Source organism: Balaenoptera acutorostrata, chromosome 3 (assembly GCF_949987535.1).
Source record: "Balaenoptera acutorostrata chromosome 3, mBalAcu1.1, whole genome shotgun sequence".
In the NCBI taxonomy this organism is placed as follows: domain Eukaryota; kingdom Metazoa; phylum Chordata; class Mammalia; order Artiodactyla; family Balaenopteridae; genus Balaenoptera; species Balaenoptera acutorostrata.
Window position 1 is genome coordinate 103,232,391 of NC_080066.1, and position 21,821 is coordinate 103,254,211.

General features: G+C 44.8%; 1 protein-coding gene across 1 annotated transcript in view; it reads left to right on the plus strand.

Annotated features, from left to right (window-relative positions):
- RYR3 (ryanodine receptor 3) overlaps window positions 1-21,821 on the plus strand; it is a 572,028-nt gene that overhangs the window by 408,428 nt on the left and 141,779 nt on the right. The window contains exons 39-43 of the mRNA XM_057542134.1: window positions 11,852-12,125; window positions 12,631-12,745; window positions 14,256-14,385; window positions 15,542-15,645; window positions 19,868-20,003. Of these exons, the coding sequence (XP_057398117.1) occupies window positions 11,852-12,125; window positions 12,631-12,745; window positions 14,256-14,385; window positions 15,542-15,645; window positions 19,868-20,003 (759 nt within the window). The remainder of the gene's footprint in view (window positions 1-11,851; window positions 12,126-12,630; window positions 12,746-14,255; window positions 14,386-15,541; window positions 15,646-19,867; window positions 20,004-21,821) is intronic.

The window sequence follows — 21,821 nt, forward strand, 5'->3', positions numbered from 1 at the left end:
TAGAGATGAGGAAGTGGAGAATCCGAGGCATTCGGTGACTCGCCCACCGATAGATGGCAGAGCAGGGTCAGAACTCATTGTGATCATGCACTGGCTCCCAGTCCGGAGTGCCACAGAAATCCATGCATAACAGGTGTTCTGCATCTGTTTGATCAGTTGATGTGAGGCCCACCCTCGGAGTATCTTGCATTCTTGTGATGGAGAGTCTGTCAGGAGAGGGAAAAACTGCCATCAATTGAGCACCAGCTTTGTGCCAGGTTCTGTGCTAGAATCTGAGTTTTACCTCATCTGAGTTTATCCCACAGCAAACAGCCAGATAGAGTGGCAGCCAGATTCCCATTTTTGTACACTAGGCAGCTAAGCCTGAGAGAAGCAAGATAATTTGGACAAGGTTCTTGCAACATGTGAAAAAGAGGCCAAGATGGGAATCAAGCTCCCTATCCAGGGCAGGGACCCTGCTCTTTCAGAACTGTGCAGGGATGCTGGGCAGGGGCGGGAGGGAGTGAAGGGGGGGACAGGCAAGCACAGACCTCAAGGATGCACGGCTGGGAGTTTGCCTCACCGTCAGTGTATTCTCCACAGTGAATAAGACATAGAAACTAAAAAGCAATTTGATTGCTTTCCCAACAGAGTAAAGGCAGAGACCTCGGGTCCCTGAGTCCTTTGCTGTCCCATCTGTGCTTCGTCTTCATTTCAGAGATTTCCCTCCCTAACACATCAGCAAACATCATCTGTTCTCTCTGTGCTCTTTACCCTGTTGTCATCATCGGTCATTTAATCGCCTGAGTGTTTTTGAGAAAGTGATAATGAGGCTGGTTGACTATTTTAGAAACAACAGGCTAATTATCTCCATATGATGGATGAGACCCCAGGAGGCTGCAGAGATGGGCTGGCAGGACCGGCACCGTGAGTCCCACTGGTGCTTTGCGGGGCCGCCTCTAACGGCAGGGGGTGGCCAGCCAGCTGGGGAAACGGTCCTGGGGGCGAAGCAGTCTGCTTCATAAGTGGGGATGCTCTGGCCAAGGTAGAAGACCACTGAGGGAGGGAAACAGCTTTAGCAGAAATAGCCAACTGCCACGAGACTGTCCCCACATGGCATGCCCTGAGAGCCAAGGTCCAGGGCATCCAGGCCAGGGAGACTGGGAGGTTTGTAGGGTCCAGTTGTGCAGAGAGGTGAGAGGCTCCGTCTCCTGTATAGCACTCACTCCCCCATTGCCTCAGCAGACCCCCTATTTACAAGATCCTTGGTTCGTTTATTATATTGAAGTGCTTCCTTGCTGACATAAAAAATAAAGTGAGGATTAGTCTAACAACGGCCATCCGTGTTGGAGAAACTCAGTTCCTGCCGCATCTGTCTTTTCTATTCTTACACGGTGGTCGTGAGGGTTAAGTGATCATTCAGATACAGCATTTAGCACAGAGTCTGACACACAGGAAGCTCTTAGTAAATACTGGCTACTACTGTTGTGAGAAGTAGAATGTTCTAGCAAGCAGCCTGAACTTTTATCCTTATTCCTCAGCCAAGGAAGCCCTTAGAGAAGGAAACAAGTAGACATGTCCCAAAATTAAATGGAGAGCTGAGATGAACGAGAGCTGGGTGCTTTCTTGGATGTTCAGCTGCTTGCTGCAGAGCCGGGCGGTGGGGTGCTTGCGTATCACATGCCTCTGGGGGTCTGACAGCCAGTGCCTGTTCATTGGGCCCCGTCGTAAACAGAGCGGTTCTTTCTTAGAACAACAATGTCCAGTTGTCTTTGCAGTCTTTGCCTTTCAGGTTTTCAGGGCCTTGTAACCTTGTTCTCAGTGATCTCAATAGAATCCTTGTTCTACTGAAATGAGGCAAAAGTGGCACCAAGTGCACAGCCCGGGCCAGAGAGGCACTAGGCAAGTTCAGAGAAATTAGCATGATGAATTTTCCAAATCTCCTTGGAGTGGATGGATTTAACTTTCTCCCTGACCGTCTCTGCTCCGAAGTCTAGGTATTTGGATACTTTGTAAGCCCGGGGGAAGCTCTGGAGGTCAGAGCACAGAGGGCATGAGACTTTCCCCAGTAAGTCTTCCGAGCTAAATCTAGAGAGTGTTACTGTGCCATCTGACCCCTGACATAGGGAGGGCTCCTTCTCCTCCAGCAGTCAGGACAGTCATCAGAAAGGCCATCAAGTTTCCACAGCTCACCTCCTCGATGTAAGTGATTAGCGGTGTGCAGTGATGCTTCGATAATGACCACTTCCTCACCATGGTCAGTAACTGCTGGCATTTTAAGATTTTACTTCCTCAGTCTCAGGTTTTACTATTCGTATTTTCTGAATTTTATGAAGCTATTGAGTGTAAGCAGCACTAAGATGGTAAAGTAGATGGGTTTAGATTCTAGCAGGCAAGGTTTGAATCCCTGCTCACTCATTTACTACTTGTGACGTTAGGCAAATTTCTGTAACTTCTGTATGTTTCAGTTTTCTTCTCTGTAAAAAAGAGAATAATAATTCCCACTTCACGGGGTAAGGGAAGGGAATATAAGAATTCACTAAAGCAGTGCTCGGTTTAATGTTCTGATACTTAGAAGTTGGTATCCCCATCAGCTTCTGAAGTGAATATACAAAGCACAGGTCATACGTAAGAACTTCACCTCCACAATTGTCATTTCAGATGCTTTCATCAAAAAAGAACAGAAAACCCAATTCAGGTAGAGTAGCTGACAAGGGACTTTTTTGACGGGCGTATCTGGAGGTTTAGAGATGGAGCCAGACCCTGGTTGAGTTAATCCCTTGGCTCTGCTCACGTCCCCAGCCAACACGGTGGCTGTAGTTCTGGGCCTTACATCCATGCATTACAGTGTCCCAGGGAAAAGCAAGAAAGTTTCTTCTGCCCTGATATTCGAGGCAAGGATCCTGAGATCACCTTTGATTGGAGAACTCGATCATGGGTCAACTTATGAACCGATGAGTGTGACCTAGAAAATAACATGTGTGGGTGACTTAGTCAACAGAGCCACCTTTGTAGTGGTGTTGGGTCCTTTCACAGAGGAACACAGGCCATAAGGCAGAGAGGCAGATATCGGTACAAAAGCAGAGTTCTGTTAGGAAGGAAGGATGGTCAAATGGATGCTGGCTCAGTGTCAGGAATATTCATTATGCCATGATGGTCATCACCTTCAGCATCTTTCATATACTCAGCGGGTAGTGTTGAGATGCAGGCAGTTCTACCCTTGATGTTCAGAGGGGGAGTAGAGGCCAAAAAGCTGTGTTACGGGAACTAGAGAATGTGCTGCCTGTGATGTGTGCACATTATCTAATGGGCCATAGCGGTTCTACGGTAGGTACTTTCCGCGTTTGATGTTGTTCTCGTTTGACACAAGCTCTGGGCCAGATCCAGAGAGACTTTGCTTTTGTCAGCAACCCTGTCATTTATTTACTCCAGTTGCCTCATAAAAAATTTAGAAAACCGGCTCTGTCTCAGGTCCCAATGTCTGTAGTACTTGCTCACTGAGATGCTCCAGTCTGATTTGGAGCTTCAGGAAAACAGTCAAATATCCTCAACCCAGGACTTCCTATCCATGGAACTATATTAGTTTCCTACTGCTGGTGTAACAGATTACCACAAACTTGGTGGCTTACAACAACACAAATTTGTTATCACCCAGCTCTGGAGGTCACAAGTCTAAAACGGGTTAGTAGCATTGCAGTCTTTCTGGAGAGAATCTGCTTCTTGCCTTTCCCAACTTCAAAAGGCCTCCTGCATTTTTTGACTGGCGGCCCCTCCAGCAGAGGTACCGGTCCAACCTCTGCTTCTGTCATCACCAGTCCTTCTCTGACTGTAACCCTCCTGCCTCCCTCGTAAAAGGACCCTTGTGATTACATTGAGCCCACCCAGATAACCCGGGATAATCTTCCCATCTCAAGATCCTTAACTTAAACGCATATGCAAAGTATCTTTGCCACGTAAGGTAACATATTCACAGGTTCTGAGAATTTGGAGCTGAACATCTTGGTGGGGGTGTAGAGGGGCATTATTCAGCCTACCCCAAGGAGGAAGAAAGCAGAGGTCAAAATACACTTGTTCTTTCTGCTCGGAATTGATCTACCAACTGTTATGCCTCCAGAGCACTTGCAGCATACCACAAGCTGACTTTTTAATCACCTAGAATTTAAAAATAAGTGTACGTAATTTAGAGACACGTAACTGTTTTTCTTTTCCCATTGTAAGTGTGAGCATTATAAATTGCTTTCTAAGTTTAAACTAAGCGCAGTGCAATTTTGTTTGCTCCCTCTCCACAGTGTAATCGGGAACACTTTTTCTTCCAAACTGACCCAGATTTAAGAGCACACTCGAAGAAATGTAACACCAGCATAGGTTTGGACTCTGTAAGCTGCAGGGATTTGCTTTGCCAGTGGCCAACATCTGCTCTCTGATAATAAGCATGCACTTCATTGTTTGATGGCCACTTGGACTGTAGTCTAAATTTAGAGATGAAAAGATTCTTTTCAGACCTCTGAAGCCTAAAAATTTAAACCTGCACCGTGAGAATAAATGGCCTTTCTCTTATTGTAGTTGGCATGGCAAAGCTGGTAATTTGACCATTTAGAAAAGCGTTATACCACGTATGATGGGTGACTCCCTAGAGAATTTGCTTGCTAGGTTCACAGAATGGTGGGCTTGAGGTTCTGAGGTCCAATAGGAGGTTACAAAGTGACAAGAGGAAGGAAATAAACAACTTACCAACAAATACTACCTGGGCTCCCAAACCGGTGTACTAAGGCTAGCTCTAATTTGAAGACACTCTAATCCTTTCTTCTTATGTGGAATGTCTGACTAGTCGAGAAATTAAGTAGTGAAGTAGCTATTTTTCTTTTAGACTACCTTCCAGTCATCAAGTCTCCCTAAACAATACAGTGCCTTAGAAATATTTCCACTCTGAGTTAGCCTGAGCAATCATTTAAAATGCGGTTTCTAGATCATATACTTGATATAATTGCCTAGATTTGACTATCCCTAATTAGACTAATTACAAAAGTAAGGTGTGAGTCAGAATGTTAATAATTTCATAAGTGAAGCCATTTATAGTCATCAAGGAAACCACACGTACACGTCTAGCTTCCCAAAGGCGTTCTGTTTCATAGGATGTTTTATCTCTCAACAGAAAAACAAGGGCTTGGTTACATATCTTTCTTTCTTTTTTGTTTTTGAAAAGAGCACGCTAGCTTTTTTAAAATCCCATGAGCTGAACTATCCAGTTCACTTGACAAGGCCTTCTTGGAACAGGTAAATCGGTGGATAAAAATCCTAGCGTTGCATCCAAGACTGGGGAAGCAATTTTATCACATGGGGTGGAGGTTCTGAGTGGAGCAATTAAGCGTGTGTGCACATGTATGAGAAAGTAACAGGGGCCAGAACATGATGGCAAACAGTAGATGGACCTCTCCACCTCACCTTTACCTTATTCCCAGAGCCTCGCCCCCTTCAGGAGATGTATTTCTTTTCTTTTTTTGTAGTTTTAGCAATTTTTTTTCCCATTGATTAACAATGTTGTGTTAGTTTCAGGTGTACAACAAAGTGATTCAGTTATACATATACAAATATCTATTCTTTTTCAGATTCTTTTCCCATATAGGTTATTACAGAATATTGAGTAGAGTTCCCCATGCTATACAGTAGGACCTTGTTGGTTATATATTTTAAATATAGCAATGTGTACGCGTCAATCTCAAACTCCCAATCTATCCCTCCCCCACCCCCCTGTTCCTGTAACCATAAATTGGTTCTCTAAGTACAGAAACAGACTCACAGACTTAGAGGTGTGTTTCTTATGAACACCAGAGTGTCTTTAGTCATTAACGGGCAGCATTTCCAAAGATGAATTTAGAAAAACAGCAGAAATGAAATCAATATTTAGTTGTATCTGTCTCTGCTTAAGAAAGAGATTCAGATATATCTCGAGAATCGCCTCCGTTTGCTTTGTTGAAAATCCTTCCAAAATTGTCAGCACTCTCCCATTGATACCAGAAAAAAAAAATAAGTATTTACTACGTGAACTACTTGTGTGAATCATATTTTGAAGGGAAATGGCATTCCAAACCATTGGAATGTCTTTTCTCTCAGATCGTTTTGTATCCCCCTTGGAGGGACCCTCTTAACTTCATGATAGAACTTTTTCCTCCCTTCTTCTTTAGTCTCCATGTAATGTGGACCTATTCTAGAAACATAAAGAACTTTAGATAAAGGACTCGTTAGGGAAAAAAGTAAGAAGGGAAGATCTGATCATTTCTCTTCTCTGATTTCTTTTGGGTATATGTATTACAATGGAAGTTGTACCTTCTTATAAGTTGTCTTATTTCTAAATGTCTTAGGCAACACAGTTTCACCCATTATTTTACACTTTATTTCTTCTTCACATGTATGTATTTAGTTTTCCCAGCTAGGCTGCTGTGGGTAATTACTGTGTCTTGAAATAGTTTCATATAGAGTTCTTTACTCAAAATTGGGCACGTAACAGAAATTATCGTTCTATTAATAAGCTAATTTAGGAGGGACACAACTGGAGGTAATCCAGCTACTAAGATGAGGAGAGGCAGAAACAGGTGAGTGACGTCTGTCCTGAGGCCTAGATATACATGGCCTGCAGAGCAAAGCCTTCTGGAATTGACAGCCCCGGTTTCCAGCGTTAATGAGAGTGAGGTCTTTGCTGAAAGGTAAGCTGATGTCGGGGGCAGAGGATTAATGCCGCCCCCTGCAGCCTGCAGCCCACCTTTTCTCTGTGCACCCCGTTGTACTGGCCGCAGAGTAGGCCGCAGAAGGCCCAGCAACCTCCGTATCAAAGATACCCGGCCCCCTCCTTGCTCCCAAGGTGACTGATCTTCAACCCAAATGGAAGAGGGAAGCATTTAGGGCCCTTCAAGCTGGCGGGAAGCCCTTTGGTGATGAATGAGTAACGGCTGGGCCCCTTACCGACTGCCGGGATTCAATTTTAGAGATAATGATTCTTTAATCTTCACTTTAATTCTCAATGTGAGCTGTCTTACTCTTTTTATACTCTCATTTAATCTACCTCCTATCCAGAAACAGAGAAAGCTTCCTAAGCTGCACTTTTCAAGGTTCAGGCCTCAGCCACTTGATTAGAATCACATAGCCTAATGGAACAGGGTTTCATCTTAGCTGGAGGGAAAGCTTTGCTTTCCAATCACAGCCATCACCTAACGTAGGCCTTTTATAGAGACCACTGATTCTCTAAATTTTGGTCTTGAGACCGCTTTATGCTCTTAAAAATTACCAAGGATCCCAAAATGCTTTAGTTTATGAGGATTATATCTATCACATTAGCACATTTAAAACTGAATTAGAATTAGAATTGTTTTAAATTCTCATTTATTATCAGTTTTATGAGAAAATGGTTATTTGTTAATTCCTTTAAAAATAATAAACCCAATTATGCTTAGTGAAATAAGTCAGAGAAAGACAAATACATTGTATTATCACTTATATGTGGAATCTAAAAAGTAAAACAAACAAATGAATACAGCAAAACAGAAACAAACTCACAGATATAGAGAACAAACTAGTGGTTACCAGTGGGGAGAGGGAAGAGAGGAGGGGCAAGATAGGGTAGGGGATTAAGAGGTACAAACTACTATGTATAAAATACGTAAGCTGCAAGGATATATTGTACAGCACAGGGAATATAGCCAATATCTTATAATAACTTTAAATGGAGTATAATCTATAAAAATACTGAATCACTGTGTTGTACACCTGAAACTAATATATTATAAATCAACTATACTTCAATAAATAAATTAAATAATAATAGTAAACCCATTACATGTTACATAAATAACATACTTCTATGAAAAAAACTGAATTTTTAAAAATTAAAAAAATGATGAGTGACGTTGTTTTGTATTTTTATAAATCTGTGTCTCACTTAGAAGATAGCTAGATTCTGTTGTTTGGTTGTTTTTTTTTTTTGAATTCTTGTAGCTGGTTAAAGAATTGGCCTCGAACAGATATATAGTTGGAAAGGGAAGGAGTATTTTTAGTAGCCTTTTCAGTTAATTGTGGATATTCTTCTCTGATACTATGTCAAAACTCAGCAAGTAATAGTTCCTCAGAAGTTAATTTGCTATGTGGGATCTGAAATCATAGTAAAGAAATTTTTGTATTTGGTTACATAACCATTGGTCTATCTTACATATTAAATGGATTCTTTTACCCATGATGCTTTTGTAACATCATGCATTGATCTTTGGGAAATTACTGGTTCACTGAGTTATGCAGAGCTTTCAAACGTTGACACATTTTATTATAAAATATTTTTAAATCATTCATTAATATCAACAACTTAATCAGAAAAGTCTTTAAGTGCTGGGAAGCTGTCAAATTCACAGTGGCAGATAAACATTTTGCAAAATTCTAGTTTTCACTTGAAAGCTCGAATGATAAACTTGGCAATAGGTACTATCAGTTGTTTTCCTTCAAGTGACAGGCTTCTTTCATTTTTAAGAAAATATCTCTCTGTTACTCAAGTGTGACTAACCATAGTTTGTCTGTTGTTCTTTTAATTAAGATGTCATTCCATGAAATAAGCACCTAGTTTAGCTCATAACAATCACGACAATTGCACAGGTGTTTTTCCTCAGGAAAACCACTGACCTTTGTACAACAGAAGTGCTTTAGGCATGCTTCCCATTTTGTCAGACGGGATATTAAGAGGATGTATACTCAAGAGTTTATTGTTAATAAAATTAATAATCCTTATATTTCACTCAGAACATTCTTATGTGACACTGGGCGTTGTTCTAGGGATGCGGCAGTAAAGCATAGAGTTTGGTGCTGCTGCCGTGATTTGTGCTAGGTCCCCAGCAGTTTTACTCACTGTTGCTTTTGCACCATCAGTGTTGCTATCCCCACAATTAAAAAGGCAAACGACATCTTAGAATTATTATGAAAATACAGTAGGCCTTGCAAACTTCCTGAAGGGTCTTGGAGACCCCAGGGGTCTGTGGACCACATTTTTATAGCTTCTGGCATAGATAGCATAATAGTTACCCTTTATTAAGCCCACGGTATATGCCAGACGTGGTTATGTGCGTTAATTATTTTAATCCCTAGATGTACAGATATATAGAGAGCCTACCACATTCTAGAAAATGTATTCTTGGGCTTCCCTGGTGGTGCAGTGGTTGAGAATCTGCCTGCCAATGCAGGGGACACGGGTTCGAGCCCTGGTCCGGGAAGATCCCACATGCCGCAGAGCAAATAGGCCCGTGCGCCACAACTACTGAGCCCACGAGCCACAACTACTGAAGCCCGCGTGCCTAGAGCCCGTGCTCTACAACAAGAGAAGCCACCGCAATGAGAAGCCCGTGCACAGCAACGAAGGGTAGCCCCTGCTCGCCGCAACTAGAGAAAGCCCATGCGCAGCAACAAAGACCCAATGAAGCCAAAAATAAACAAATAAATAAATTTATTTTAAAAAAAGAAAAGAAAAGAAAATGTATTCTTTTTAACCTTTCTACCCTGGTTACGCTTCTCTGATGCTGGCTCGTGGGAGCTAATTAAAATCTGATGAATTGTCAACAGCGTTGCTGCCAGGGGTATAACGCTCCATTTTCTCAGTTCCAGAAGTGTTTAGACCTTTAGAAATTCATGATTCAGTCTACGTTTGCTTGGTGGGTGCTAGGTCTCTAGCATACGTCAGGCCACAAAGTATGCTGTGCTTCTCAGGGTTCTTAAGAATGTTTCCTCCCACTCCCCAATTTGCTTTCTTCTCATAGTTATTCTTTCTCTCACTTTCTGGACCTTGGTCTCACCATTTGAACCCCTGTCCAACAAGAATGGCCTTAAATGTCATGCCTTTGGCTAAATTACATCTGCCCATCAATACCCGGTGATGAGTTGCTTTTTCTGTCAGGATCTTGGGGCCACATTTTTTTAGCTGAGCATTAGCTTGGTCACACACAGATAATTGTTTATCCTGTTGTCTCATATGTACCTTGAAGGCTGGCCTGGACGAAGAACCTGTGGGGCATTTCCTGCTCCACCCTTTCGGGTTAAAGAGCTGTTTCTCAGTAACGGACTCACAGACATAGAGAACAGACTTGTGGTTGTCAAGGAGGATTGCGGGGGGAGGGTGTGATGGATTGGGGGTTTGGGATTAGCAGATACAAACTATTACATAGAGAATGGATAACAGCAAGATCCTACTGTAGATCACAGGGAACTATACTCAGTGTCCTGTGATAAACCATAATGGAAAATAAAACTTTAAAAAAAGACTGTGTATACATATATATGTGTGTGTGTGTGTATACATGTATATATATGTATAACTGAATCACTTTGCTGTATAGCAGAAATTAACACAACATTGTAAATCAACTATATTAAAATAAAATAAAATAAAATCTTGTCCTTTCCAAAAAAGAAAAAAATAGCTGTTTCCTTTCCCATTTGCCCTCTCAAGAGATGTTTTGCTGGCAATGTTTTGTTCTCTAGGCTACAAATGTTGATTTGGATTGATAAGTCTGTGGGTGGCTAAGAGCTCACCCAAATCCCGAATTAATCTGAAAACCAGGTTAAGGGAAAGCTAATATTTGCTTGGTTTCATTATGACTCTGTAAAATTCCCTGTTGGAATGGTCCTTGAGCTGATTAACGACTCTGATGGTTGTTCTTCATGTGTGGTGGGGACTGTGGTGATGTGTGTTCTCTCTGCAAAGAATTTGGTTGTAGGTATTGAGAACTGTAATTCTTTCAGGCCAAATTCAGGCTTAAGAGGGAACTGTACATACAAAACTAGGACTAGATAAAATTACGTTGCATCCAAGAGTGTCTGTGGTTTTGTCCTGCTTTTATTCCTTAGTGTGACTGTTAGGTAGGAGAAACAGGAACTTTTACATTTGGCTACTGAGGAAACAAGTTCCTGAGAGGAGCCCAGGCTTAGACCATAAACAACTTTTCTGTCTCAGAGAGTACAGATATTATCTAACCTAACAGATATTAGTCAGCAATCCCTGCCTAGTGAGATCTCTTAGGAACATCTTTTAACTGTGCTTCTCTCTGCCTTGGGTATCCTTTTTTAAGTTTTTCAGCTTATGTCTCCTATCTGAACCTAAAACACCCACAGGGTTGATAGACACAGCGGTAAGTTAAATTAATCCATTACATCTAGATCTCTTCTGCAGCTTTGGTAATGAAGTTCTTTTTTTTTTTTTAATTTTTATTTATTTATTTATGGCTGTGTTGGGTCTTCGTTTCTGTGCGAGGGCTTTCTCTAGTTGCGGCAAGCGAGGGCCACTCTTCATCGCGGTGCGCGGGCCTCTCACTATCGCGGTCTCTCTTGTTGCGGAGCACAGGCTCCAGACGCGCAGGCTCAGTAATTGTGGCTCACGGGCCTAGTTGCTCCGCGGCATGTGGGATCTTCCCAGACCAGGGCTCGAACCCGTGTCCCCTGCATTGGCAGGCAGATTCTCAACCACTGCGCCACCAGGGAAGCCCCTAAAATGTAACTTTTAAGTCAAAATGAAAATGTAAAGAACCAGCTTGTGAGCACCCTGAAGGCAAGAAGGCATCTTACTTTGTCTTCTACATCCAGCATCATTCAAACGTCATTTAATGTCATTTAATCCAAATAGAATATTTAGGTTTCTCAATTCAAAGTGGAGATATTCTTATAGTACAGCTCACGGTCCTGCCTTTTGGTAATATGTTCTACTTCTCTACCTGCCATACCCCACCCTTAAAAAAAGAATTATTTAGCCCTGCCCAGCTGATGATGTGTGTTATCACTGAATGACGTGGCGGAAGTACGCAGCTCTCCTGAGCCTTGACAGCCGCGGTACTGGTCCTTCCTCTTGTCCTTCTAGCGACGCTGAAGGAGCTCATCTCACAGACCATGATCTGCTGGGCCCAGGAGGACCAGATCCAGGATGCAGAGCTGGTTCGGATGATGTTCAGCCTCCTGCGGAGGCAGTACGACAGCATCGGGGAGCTGCTGCAGGCGCTGCGGAAGACCTACACCATCAGCCAGGTCTCCGTGAGCGACACCATCAGCCTGCTGGCTGCCCTGGGCCAGATTCGCTGCCTGCTCAGTGTCCGGATGGGCAAGGAGGAGGAGTTGCTCATGATCAACGGGCTGGGGTAGGTCATTCCCATCAAGGGCAAGTTCTCAGAGAAGCTTCCGGTGGGAAAACTGGTTCAACTTCCTATGTCGCAGTTCCGGAATCAAATCACATAAAACCTCCGTGTGCCCCCATCCTGACTTCATTCCTCATGGGATTATGTGCTCATTAAATCAGTCACCTTTGATAACCTGAGAGACCAGGGCTACTTGGGATGAAGGGACATGGCCAGAAGCAGTGGGGAGGAGTCTTGGAGAAAAGCAGATATTTAGTTTGAATCTGATAAAAGTAGCCCCAGGGAGGGAGCACTTAGTAGAAATAAAGGAGCACAAAATATTCCTTTCAGCTAAAGAAAGGCCCTCCATGTATATTCTCACCAACCTAGTGCCTTCTTAACGTCTTTCCAGCATCTCACATGTACATTACTTCACCCCGAGTATGTTTGTGCATTTGTGTGTTCTCGCCCCTGAATTGTCGTAGCATTGAAATAAGCAAGGGCTGACCTCTCTCTCCGATTACCCTAGAGACATAATGAACAACAAGGTGTTTTACCAGCACCCCAACCTCATGCGAGTCCTCGGCATGCACGAGACGGTCATGGAGGTGATGGTGAACGTGCTGGGTGCAGAGAAATCTCAGGTAATGCTCCGAGGAGAATTTAACCAGAACTTGACCCCTGGGCAGGGACACGTGAGGTGATCTCTTCACAGCCACATGGCTGGTGCCTACTGCCTAGTGACTCTTCCCAAGGAGGGGGCGGGGATGAGCACACAGCCAGGAAGGAGCCAAGAGATGGGGTCCAGCCAGTGTAGGAGTTCTTCTCGCTCATCCCACCGGGTTGCTTAGTCTCTTTCCCATCCTCTGCAGCCCTGCTCCTTCCGAGATGGAATGCCTCTGGCTCCACTTAGGAGCCCGGGGTGTTTGCTGCTGTGTCAGGAGAAGGCTGTTCTAAAGGAGAGCACGGTTTTAATAACGATCCTGGCAGTGTTCCCACCAGAGTATGCGTCTTTCCTCTCTGAGCCAAGCTCCTGACGATGTTGGATTTCCTGGCCAGCTCCCCGATAAGGAGCCTGCTGTCAGGGGGAGCTCCTGTTGCCAAGGGGCAGGGAGTGCTGATAGGGCTCACCTGGGCATGTATCCCAACTTGTCTGGGTCCTCCTCAGAGTTAGAGAGCTTCTGAAGGCAGAAGATGGGGTATGTTTTCAAATATTGGAAATTCCGAAGTGCCTGATCCTAGGAAAGCAGTTCCACCAGTATTGACAGGTGAGGGTTGTGAGGGAAGAACAGGAGCCAAGCTTACCTTCCTCCTCACTTCCTTCCTTCTGGTCTCTTTTGAAAGTGGACTCTCTCCAGAAGATCCCTGAGCAAATGTCTGGATGCCTCAGCAGGCAGGCAGACTGGAGCTTTCAGGAAATTAAGGGCTTTCTAGGGTCCTGAGCCAACACTGACACCATTTATTGAGCATGATTGATCAGACAGAAGATGTGGCCAAGCCCTGGATATGCTAATTACTTTGTTAAGCAGAGAAGCCAAGCACTGTAGATGGTAATAGAAGTTGGCATCTCAGTGCTAAATTGTAGGAATCATATTACGAGTACTATAGGAGCCCATAGGAGAGTAGTTATCAAGGACAGAAGTAATTGGGGAAGGCTCACAGTCTGAGAGGGTGATGTTTTGGGGGCTTCTACAACTGTAGGGGCCAATCTTTAGCCAGAAGACTCAGGTTTGATAATAGTTTGGGGTCTTGTTTGTCTGTGATCACCCATCTCCCTTTCTGTCTACTCCCTTCCTAGTTAGAATGCTCTGATGTAGGGTTGTACAGTTTCTCATGACATGTAAGGATGACTGGGATTCTGGTTTGACATCTATTTTCTTTGAAAGAAAGATACTTCAGGAATTATAATTAGCTCTCAGTATTTTTAGAAGGCTCTTTTAGGTGTGTATTCTCTGTCCCTCCTATGAATCAGTCTTGGAACCATCTGGAAGTAAGGAGAAAATTCCTTTTCCAAACGGTTGGCAGCTTGCCAGACTTCACCCTAAGACTCTTTTTTTTTTTTTTTTTTTCACCCTAAGACTCTTTGAAGTCAGCCTTTTCAGAAAGGCCTCGTGATAGATTCTTCTCCCTGACACTTTCTACTTCTCCCTACAGATTGCCTTTCCAAAGATGGTTGCTAGCTGTTGCCGCTTCCTGTGCTATTTCTGTCGAATTAGCCGACAAAATCAGAAGGCCATGTTTGAGCATCTCAGTTACCTGCTGGAGAATAGCAGCGTTGGCCTAGGTAGGTCACATTATAACATTTGCTGTTGGCTCAGAGGTTACCCTCCCCCTGCTGACCACTTAGGCAATAAAGGGAAAGAAGTCACATGCATGCTATGGTATTTTTAAATATAAGAAGGAACCCTGCCTGATCTAAAAACAGGTGAGATGATAATAATACCGTGTCTCTGCTCTCCAACCTGAGTAGAGAAGTCGCTGCCAGCCAGCGCTGGTGACAGATTTGTGTCAGCATAGTCACACAGTTTGCCTCCTCTCTCTGGGGACCAGTGGCTCATGGTATATGAAATGCTGCCTGAGACTGTGGATGTAGTCTGGAGATACAGCGCCTCCCAGCCCATTCAGCTGACCAGGGAGCAGTGCTAACGAGACCAAGGTCATGGATCCAATCCTCTCTTGGGCTGCATGCCTGTCCCATCAGCCAACCAGCCAGTGCTTTCGTAGCTGCAAGGCGGACGGGCCAGGAGCAACTGTGGACAAACAGTGTAAATCCATCACCACTGCTAGAAAACCAACGCATGCACATGCCTCACTCACTGTTGTGCATGTAAACCAAATGAATTTGTGGAAGACTCAAATACACACATTATGTGCACGTGAAATCTGAAATCTCAGTTTTCCCATTTACCAAATGCAACCATACACTAACCAACCTTTTTATAAAATGCCACCTGAAGTTTTTCTCAGTTCTAGCCTAAGAACCAAACAAAGGAAACGAAAGACAACGTTGGTGACCTGATTTAACTGTAAGAGCTAATGCTGTTTGAGGCTATTTTTAAACTCTAGGTGGTGACCCCAGAAATGGCCAAGTTATGTGAGCTTAGTTGATCAAGTGACATCTGAGACTTTTGAATGATCACCAAATGGGGGCCCAAGAACTTCCACGTTAGAAAAGCACTTGAAAATACGTGGTCCCAGCTGATCCTATGAACTGATTTTCTAACGTAAGCTATATTCACAATCAGTGATGAGTGTGGGGAGGAAAGATAGCAAATAGAGCTGTTCTTAAATTGGGCGGGCAGCCCCCCTCGGAGGACAGCGATGGGACCCAGGTTTTGTGTCTGCTGCCCTCTCCTGGCCAGTACTGTGCACTGCAGCCTCAGCTCAGCGCTAGATGGCCTCTTTCTCCCTTTCTTTCTCCTTCTCTCCTCCTTCCTCAGCCTCCCCGTCCATGAGAGGATCCACCCCGCTGGATGTGGCTGCTTCCTCTGTGATGGACAACAACGAGTTAGCGCTGGGCTTAGAGGAACCAGACCTCGAGAAGGTAAGCGGCCCTGGGGAGGCACTGTGCTTGCTGCCCTCTGCCTGCAGCACAGCCAGGCCAAGGAAAAGCAGACGGAAGTCTGGGTCTCCGTCAGAACCTCTTTAGCGTGTGACAAAAATATTGGGGGGAATGTGAGTCACTGGCAGCTGTGTGATAATTAGGACCAAGCATCTCCTGTGGTCAGGGCTCGCCAGCTCCACAGACGTGGACATGTGGACATGTGTGTTCTTTGTGTGCGAAGGCCCAGCCTCACTGGTCTGCATGGGACCCCCAGAGACCTGTGGTTCCTAATAAAGTTCTGTGTCATCGAATTTACATGTTTATACACTAAAGAAAGCGACATGACAGAAAACGGTATAATTACTATAAAGACCGCCCACACATGTCCTCTCCGTGGACAGAGGAGATGAGACTGAGCTACCCGACGTCGTCGGGACGGTGAAGTGCATTCCTGGTGGGGGTCAGGCCTCCTCGCCTCCATCATTTCCCTGTCCCGTCTTGGGACTGTTTCCTTGACTAGACAGCTGACGAGATTGGCAGTGAACTTCCTGAGTGCGGAGAGGAGCAATCTAGCAGGGGGACAAGGAGAAGGTCGTCCACTGCGTGGTGGGCTTGGGAGCACCTAGGAGTGGGCCCCTGACCCTGACAAGGGGATCAGGAAGGGCCCTCGGCAAAGAGGTGACCCCCAGCGTGGGCAGAAGCTACGCAGCCACGTCGCGGGGAAGCGCGTGCCAGGAATGTTTGAAGTTCAGAGAGGAGAGCATGGCGTGCTTGAACTTGGGAAAGCTGGGTGTGACCAGAGCGCAGAGTGCTTGGGCGGAGTGGTGAGGAAGGAGGGGGAGCAGAAAGGAATGGACCTTATGCTGCCATCGCTGCTAATAACAGAAGTCCACGCTCCTCCGGAATCACTGTGTGCCACGCCCCCTCGGAATTAACTCACATGGCCCTCAGGACAAGCCCTTTTATTGTTGCCCTAGTTATAGGAGAGGAGACTGAGGCATAGAGCGATTAGGGGACATCCTCAGTGTCGTGGGGCTTGTAAGTGTCAGAGCCAGGGGTCAAAAGCACTGGGCCCCAGAGGCCGTGCTCTTACCTATTATATTGTGGGACCTCCCTGTAGAGCCTGGAGCCATGGAAACCACTGGAGGGCTTCAAGCACAGGAGCAACACGGCGCCATTTCTATGTTAGAAAACACTTCCTGGTTTCAATGAGAAGAACTGATTGGAACAGAAACAAGACAACCCCCCCCCACTCCGCCCCCATACACACAGGGACTCAGGAGCTGTGCACGCAGCAGCACGATAGGTGATAGCTGTTCCATAAATGCCCTGGGTATTCCTGGTCTCTGCCTCCGGTGGGACAGACTTCAGTCAGGCTCAGTTCTTCAGACATTTAGACAGCAATAAATATCACGGTTTTGGGCTTCCCTGGTGGCGCAGTGGTTGAGAACCTGCCTGCTAATGCAGGAGACGCAGGTTCGGGCCCTGGCCTGGGAAGATCCCACGTGCCGCGGAGCGGCTGGGCCCGTGAGCCACAGTTGCTGAGCCTGTGTGTCTGGAGCCTGTGCTCCGCAACAAGAGAGGCCGCGATAGTGAGAGGCCCGCGCAGCGCGATGAAGAGTGGCCCCCACTTGCCACAACTAGAGAAAGCCCTCGCACAGAAACGAAGACCCAGCACAGCCAAAAATAAATAAATTAATTAATTAATTAATTAAAAAAAAAAAAAAGTAACTGAAGTGAAAAACCAATTGAGGACACAAAACAAGGCAAAAATATTAAAAAAAAAAATAAATAAATAAATAAATAAATAAATATCACGGTTTTTATTTGGGTGGTGTGATGATAACTGACACCTGTATTTAAAAGCAGTTAATGGTTCTCTTTATTTATTTATTTATTTGCTTTATCACTTATCTGTCAATCAACCAGCCTTCTTTTTTTTTTTTTAATTTATTTATTATTTATTTTTGGCTGTGTTGGCTCTTCGTTTCTGTGCGAGGGCTTTCTCTAGTTGCGGCAAGCAGGGGCCACTCTTCATCGCGGTGCGCGGGCCTCTCACTATCGTGGCCTCTCTTGGTGCGGAGCACAGGCTCCAGACGCGCATGCTCAGTAATTGTGGCTCACGGGCCTAGTCGCTCCGCGGCATGTGGGATCTTCCCAGACCAGGGCTCGAACCCGTGTCCCCTGCATTGGCAGGCAGATTCTCAACCACTGCGCCATCTGGGAAGCCCCAGCGGTTCTCTTTTGACAAGGCAGTGCCACAAGGCTCAGTGCCCAGCACCCCACCGTCAGCCTCGTTCACCTGTTCAGTTGATAACTGCTCGACAAGGACCACAAGCCTCCCTCAGAAGATGCAAGACATGTTGAGTGGAGGCCAGGAGGCGGGGAGAGGGGAGAAAGCGGACCCAGGGAAATCTGTAGAGGATGGTGGGGTTGCTGCCTCCTTTTCAGGTGGTTCTTGTGGCTCAGCACAGTGCGCAGACTTCACTCAGAACAGTGTCGGGAAGTGCCCCAAGTGTGGTCCCTGGGGGAGAAGGCGACGGGCCAGTAAATGCTGCCATTCCATTCCACCCTTCTGTGTATCACAGCAGGAACCAGGCCTGAGACTGTACAGCAACCACACACACGTGCACACACACACACGTGCACGCACACACATGCACACGCACGCACGCACACACACACACGACCACTTATTTTTGTGGCCGGTGAAATGCCCTGCACCTGTAACCCTGAAAACTCTGCCTAATTCCTGCTTTTATTCATGCTTTTCCAGACTTTATTTATTTATTTATGGCTGCATCGGGGCTTCGTTGCTGTGCACAGGCTTTCTCTAGTTGCGGCGAGCAGGGGCTACTCTTCGTAGCAGTGCACGGGCTTCTCATTGCGGTGGCTTCTCTTGTTGCGGAGCACGGGCACTAGGGCGCATGGGCTTCAGTAGTTGTGGCACGTGGGCTCAGTAGTTGTGGCTCGCGGGCTTTAGAGTGCAGGCTCGGTAGTTGTGGTGCACGGGCTCAGTAGTTGTAGCTCACGGGCTCTAGAGTGCAGGCTCAGTAGTTTTAGCTCACGGGCTCTAGAGTGCAGGCTCAGTAGTTGGGGTGCACGGGCTTAGTTGCTCTGCGGCATATGGGATCTTCCTGGACCAGGGCTCGAACCCATGTCCCCTGCATTGGCAGGTGGATTTTTAACCACTGTGCCACCAGGGAAGCCCTTTTCTAGACATTTTTAAGACCAAACAAAATCTAAGCTCCAAGCATAATAATATCCTTGCTACTTTAAGTAAGAAAAAGTGTGATGATAGTTTCTTACTGAGTTTTGACTTAGATCCATCATTCTATCAAAATGACTTAGAGTATTTGCTGTCAGCAAATACATGAGTCATTTGACGAATGTTTATTGAGCCCCTACTCTGTGCTAGGCCCTGGGGACTAAAAAATGAAAACACCATTCCTGACTTGGAGGATTAGCAGCACAATGGATTCCCCTCTTCTCCCCGCGTACATAAAATATCAGAGGCTAAATTAGAATGACAACTGCATTTCAAGCACAGGAGGTCTGTTTGCTAAGCTTTTAGCCTGGCACCTTCTGAAAAGTAGGCAGATTCTAAAATATTCTACCAGATTGCAGATCTGAGATCTTCTGATAAGTGTCTGGTAACCTGGAAGTGAAGAGAACACACTACCCATCCTAGTCCTTAACTAGCCATGACCTCTTCGCTAGCCACCCCACATTGAACATCTCAACTCCTGACTTGGGATGGCTGTTGTTGAGCCAGAACTTACCTAGGGACCCCTGATTAGTTGAAGGCCCACCCAGTCGACCAGTGACTGAACATTTTGGTCTTGAAATAGCATGGCCAAATGAACATGGCCAGCCTGCGTCCACTGTTGCCTCCCAAGAGACACCCTACTTAGGCCTACTTTTAAATGGCAGATCCCTCTTGCCAGAACTGGAAAATCCACGGAACTATAGCACATGGAGTGTTCCTACATAGCAGTGATCATCAGTCTCGTCAATTGCTTGGAAACAAAAATGAATAAAAGGTTCCAATTTCAAATCTACTAAATTATTTACCTGGAAAGTCCTGGGCTCTCTCTAGCTTCTAGGGAAATGAAAGCCCTTCAGTTCCCAGAATTTTGCATACCTTATAGCTATGTAAAAAACTTAAATTAAAAAAAAAAAAAACAAACCTGGGCACTTACCTTTGTCTTGTTCTTGGCAGGTGGTGACCTACTTGGCAGGCTGTGGCCTACAGAGCTGCCCCATGCTTCTGGCCAAAGGATACCCTGATGTCGGCTGGAACCCCATTGAAGGGGAGCGCTACCTGTCCTTCCTGAGGTTTGCCGTCTTCGTGAACAGTGAGTCTCAGTTTTCCATGTTTTTCAGACCTAGGATGGCATAATTGTGGCGGATACTAGGAAAAGGAAATCCTTTGCACTGCTTCCTCTCCATAAATATGATAGATTCTATAGGTAGGTGGCAGCTGGAAGAAAAATCTCAGGGAGAATCAGGCTAGACAAGGATCAAGAGTAGAATCCAATGGACAGTCCTGAGCTCTAGTGCCGGAGCCTGCAAGGAACTCACTGCATGGGCTTGGGCTTGTCATCTCTCTGCACCTCTTCTCCTAAAAGAGGGGGCTTATTAATATCTTGATCTCACCTGTTTCACAGAATTAAATGTAAGTGTGCCTTCAGATCCTTAGACTATTAGTTGGTTGATGGATGGATGGATTGATGGATGGATAGATGGATGGGGGGAAGGATGGATGGATGGATGGATTGATGGATGGATGGATGGAAGGAAAGAAGGAAGGATGGATGTATGGATGTATGGATGAATAAATAAAAGTCAGGAATAACTGATCACTGTTAAAGGTAACTAAACTCACAGGAGAAAAAAATTACTATAGAAACCCTAAATATTATTCTTCTTAATATTGATACAAGTCACCTCTCATTTATAGTGAATTCCAAGTTGATACAAATTCTGTATTTTCACTAGTTTAATGTGCTGAATATTGTGTAAAATAAGTAAACTACTTTCTTAAAACTGTACCTTGTCTCCCTAGATTCTGCTAAAATACTAATTCACTTATATTTACATTATAGTTATAATAGTTCTCCCTTTTCCCAGTTCGGAGTTTCAGGCTAACAAATACAGCTGGGCTGGTTAAGTGATCACAAAGAGGGATTGCACCTAATAAACAATCATGCCGATTGTTCTAACTATGAGAATTCACCTAAAAATATATTGGCGTGACGTGATCATTATATTCCCACGTGCTCTTCTTGTCTTCCTTCCCCTCCACAACTCCCCCTGCTTATTTTCCTGCACCATAATGCACTCTATTCTTAATATTTGAATGGTTTCCATTGTCCCGGTTTTTCCCCTTTCCTGACTTGGTGACAGACCTTGAGATGTCTATCTTTTGTTCCCCTGGGACTCATCCAGCCAAGTTTTTAGGAACTTGGGCCTTCTGCTTCTCTCTGCGTGTTCTTCACTGTCCCTCCTGTCTGTTCATCGTCAGCATTGCTAAGCTCCATTTTCTTCCTCTGAGGCCAGTTTCAGAGCATCCTCTAATAGTCTGTCTTACTTCTAATCCAGATGATTGCATGTCCAGAATTAATGCAGAGTTACTGTGGTAAAAAAGGGAAATTTTTTGTTAAATAGATTTTAAGGATTCATAAATGTCACCAAATTATGTAAATAGACTGTATGACACAAACCAGATACAGGCAGGACCCATTTATTCATGTTGGCCACCTTCAGAGTTAAGATCAAGTGCTTTATGAGTCAATTAGTGGGACTATCCACATGGGTTATGAAGGTAGAGGAGTCCACTGGCTGTGGTCTTACCTGGATGGCCAAATTCCAAAACTTCCTTATGCTTATTAGGTACGACCATATTCAACTAAAGTCTAAACCAAAAACATTTGGCCCACCCTCTTTGCTTTCAGTTTGTTTTATGTCTTTTTAATATATTCTCTACAGTACGATTTCATAATGCAATACGTTCTGGCAAATCTATTAGACCATCAGTAGGAAGATATGTGCACTTTAATGTTTATTGTGTCTCTATTATATAAAGGCCACATTTGGTCTTGGCAAAGGATGTTGGCTTTTGCATTGAAAGAATTAACAGTCTAGTAAGTGGAACAGGCATGGATAGAGGTCAC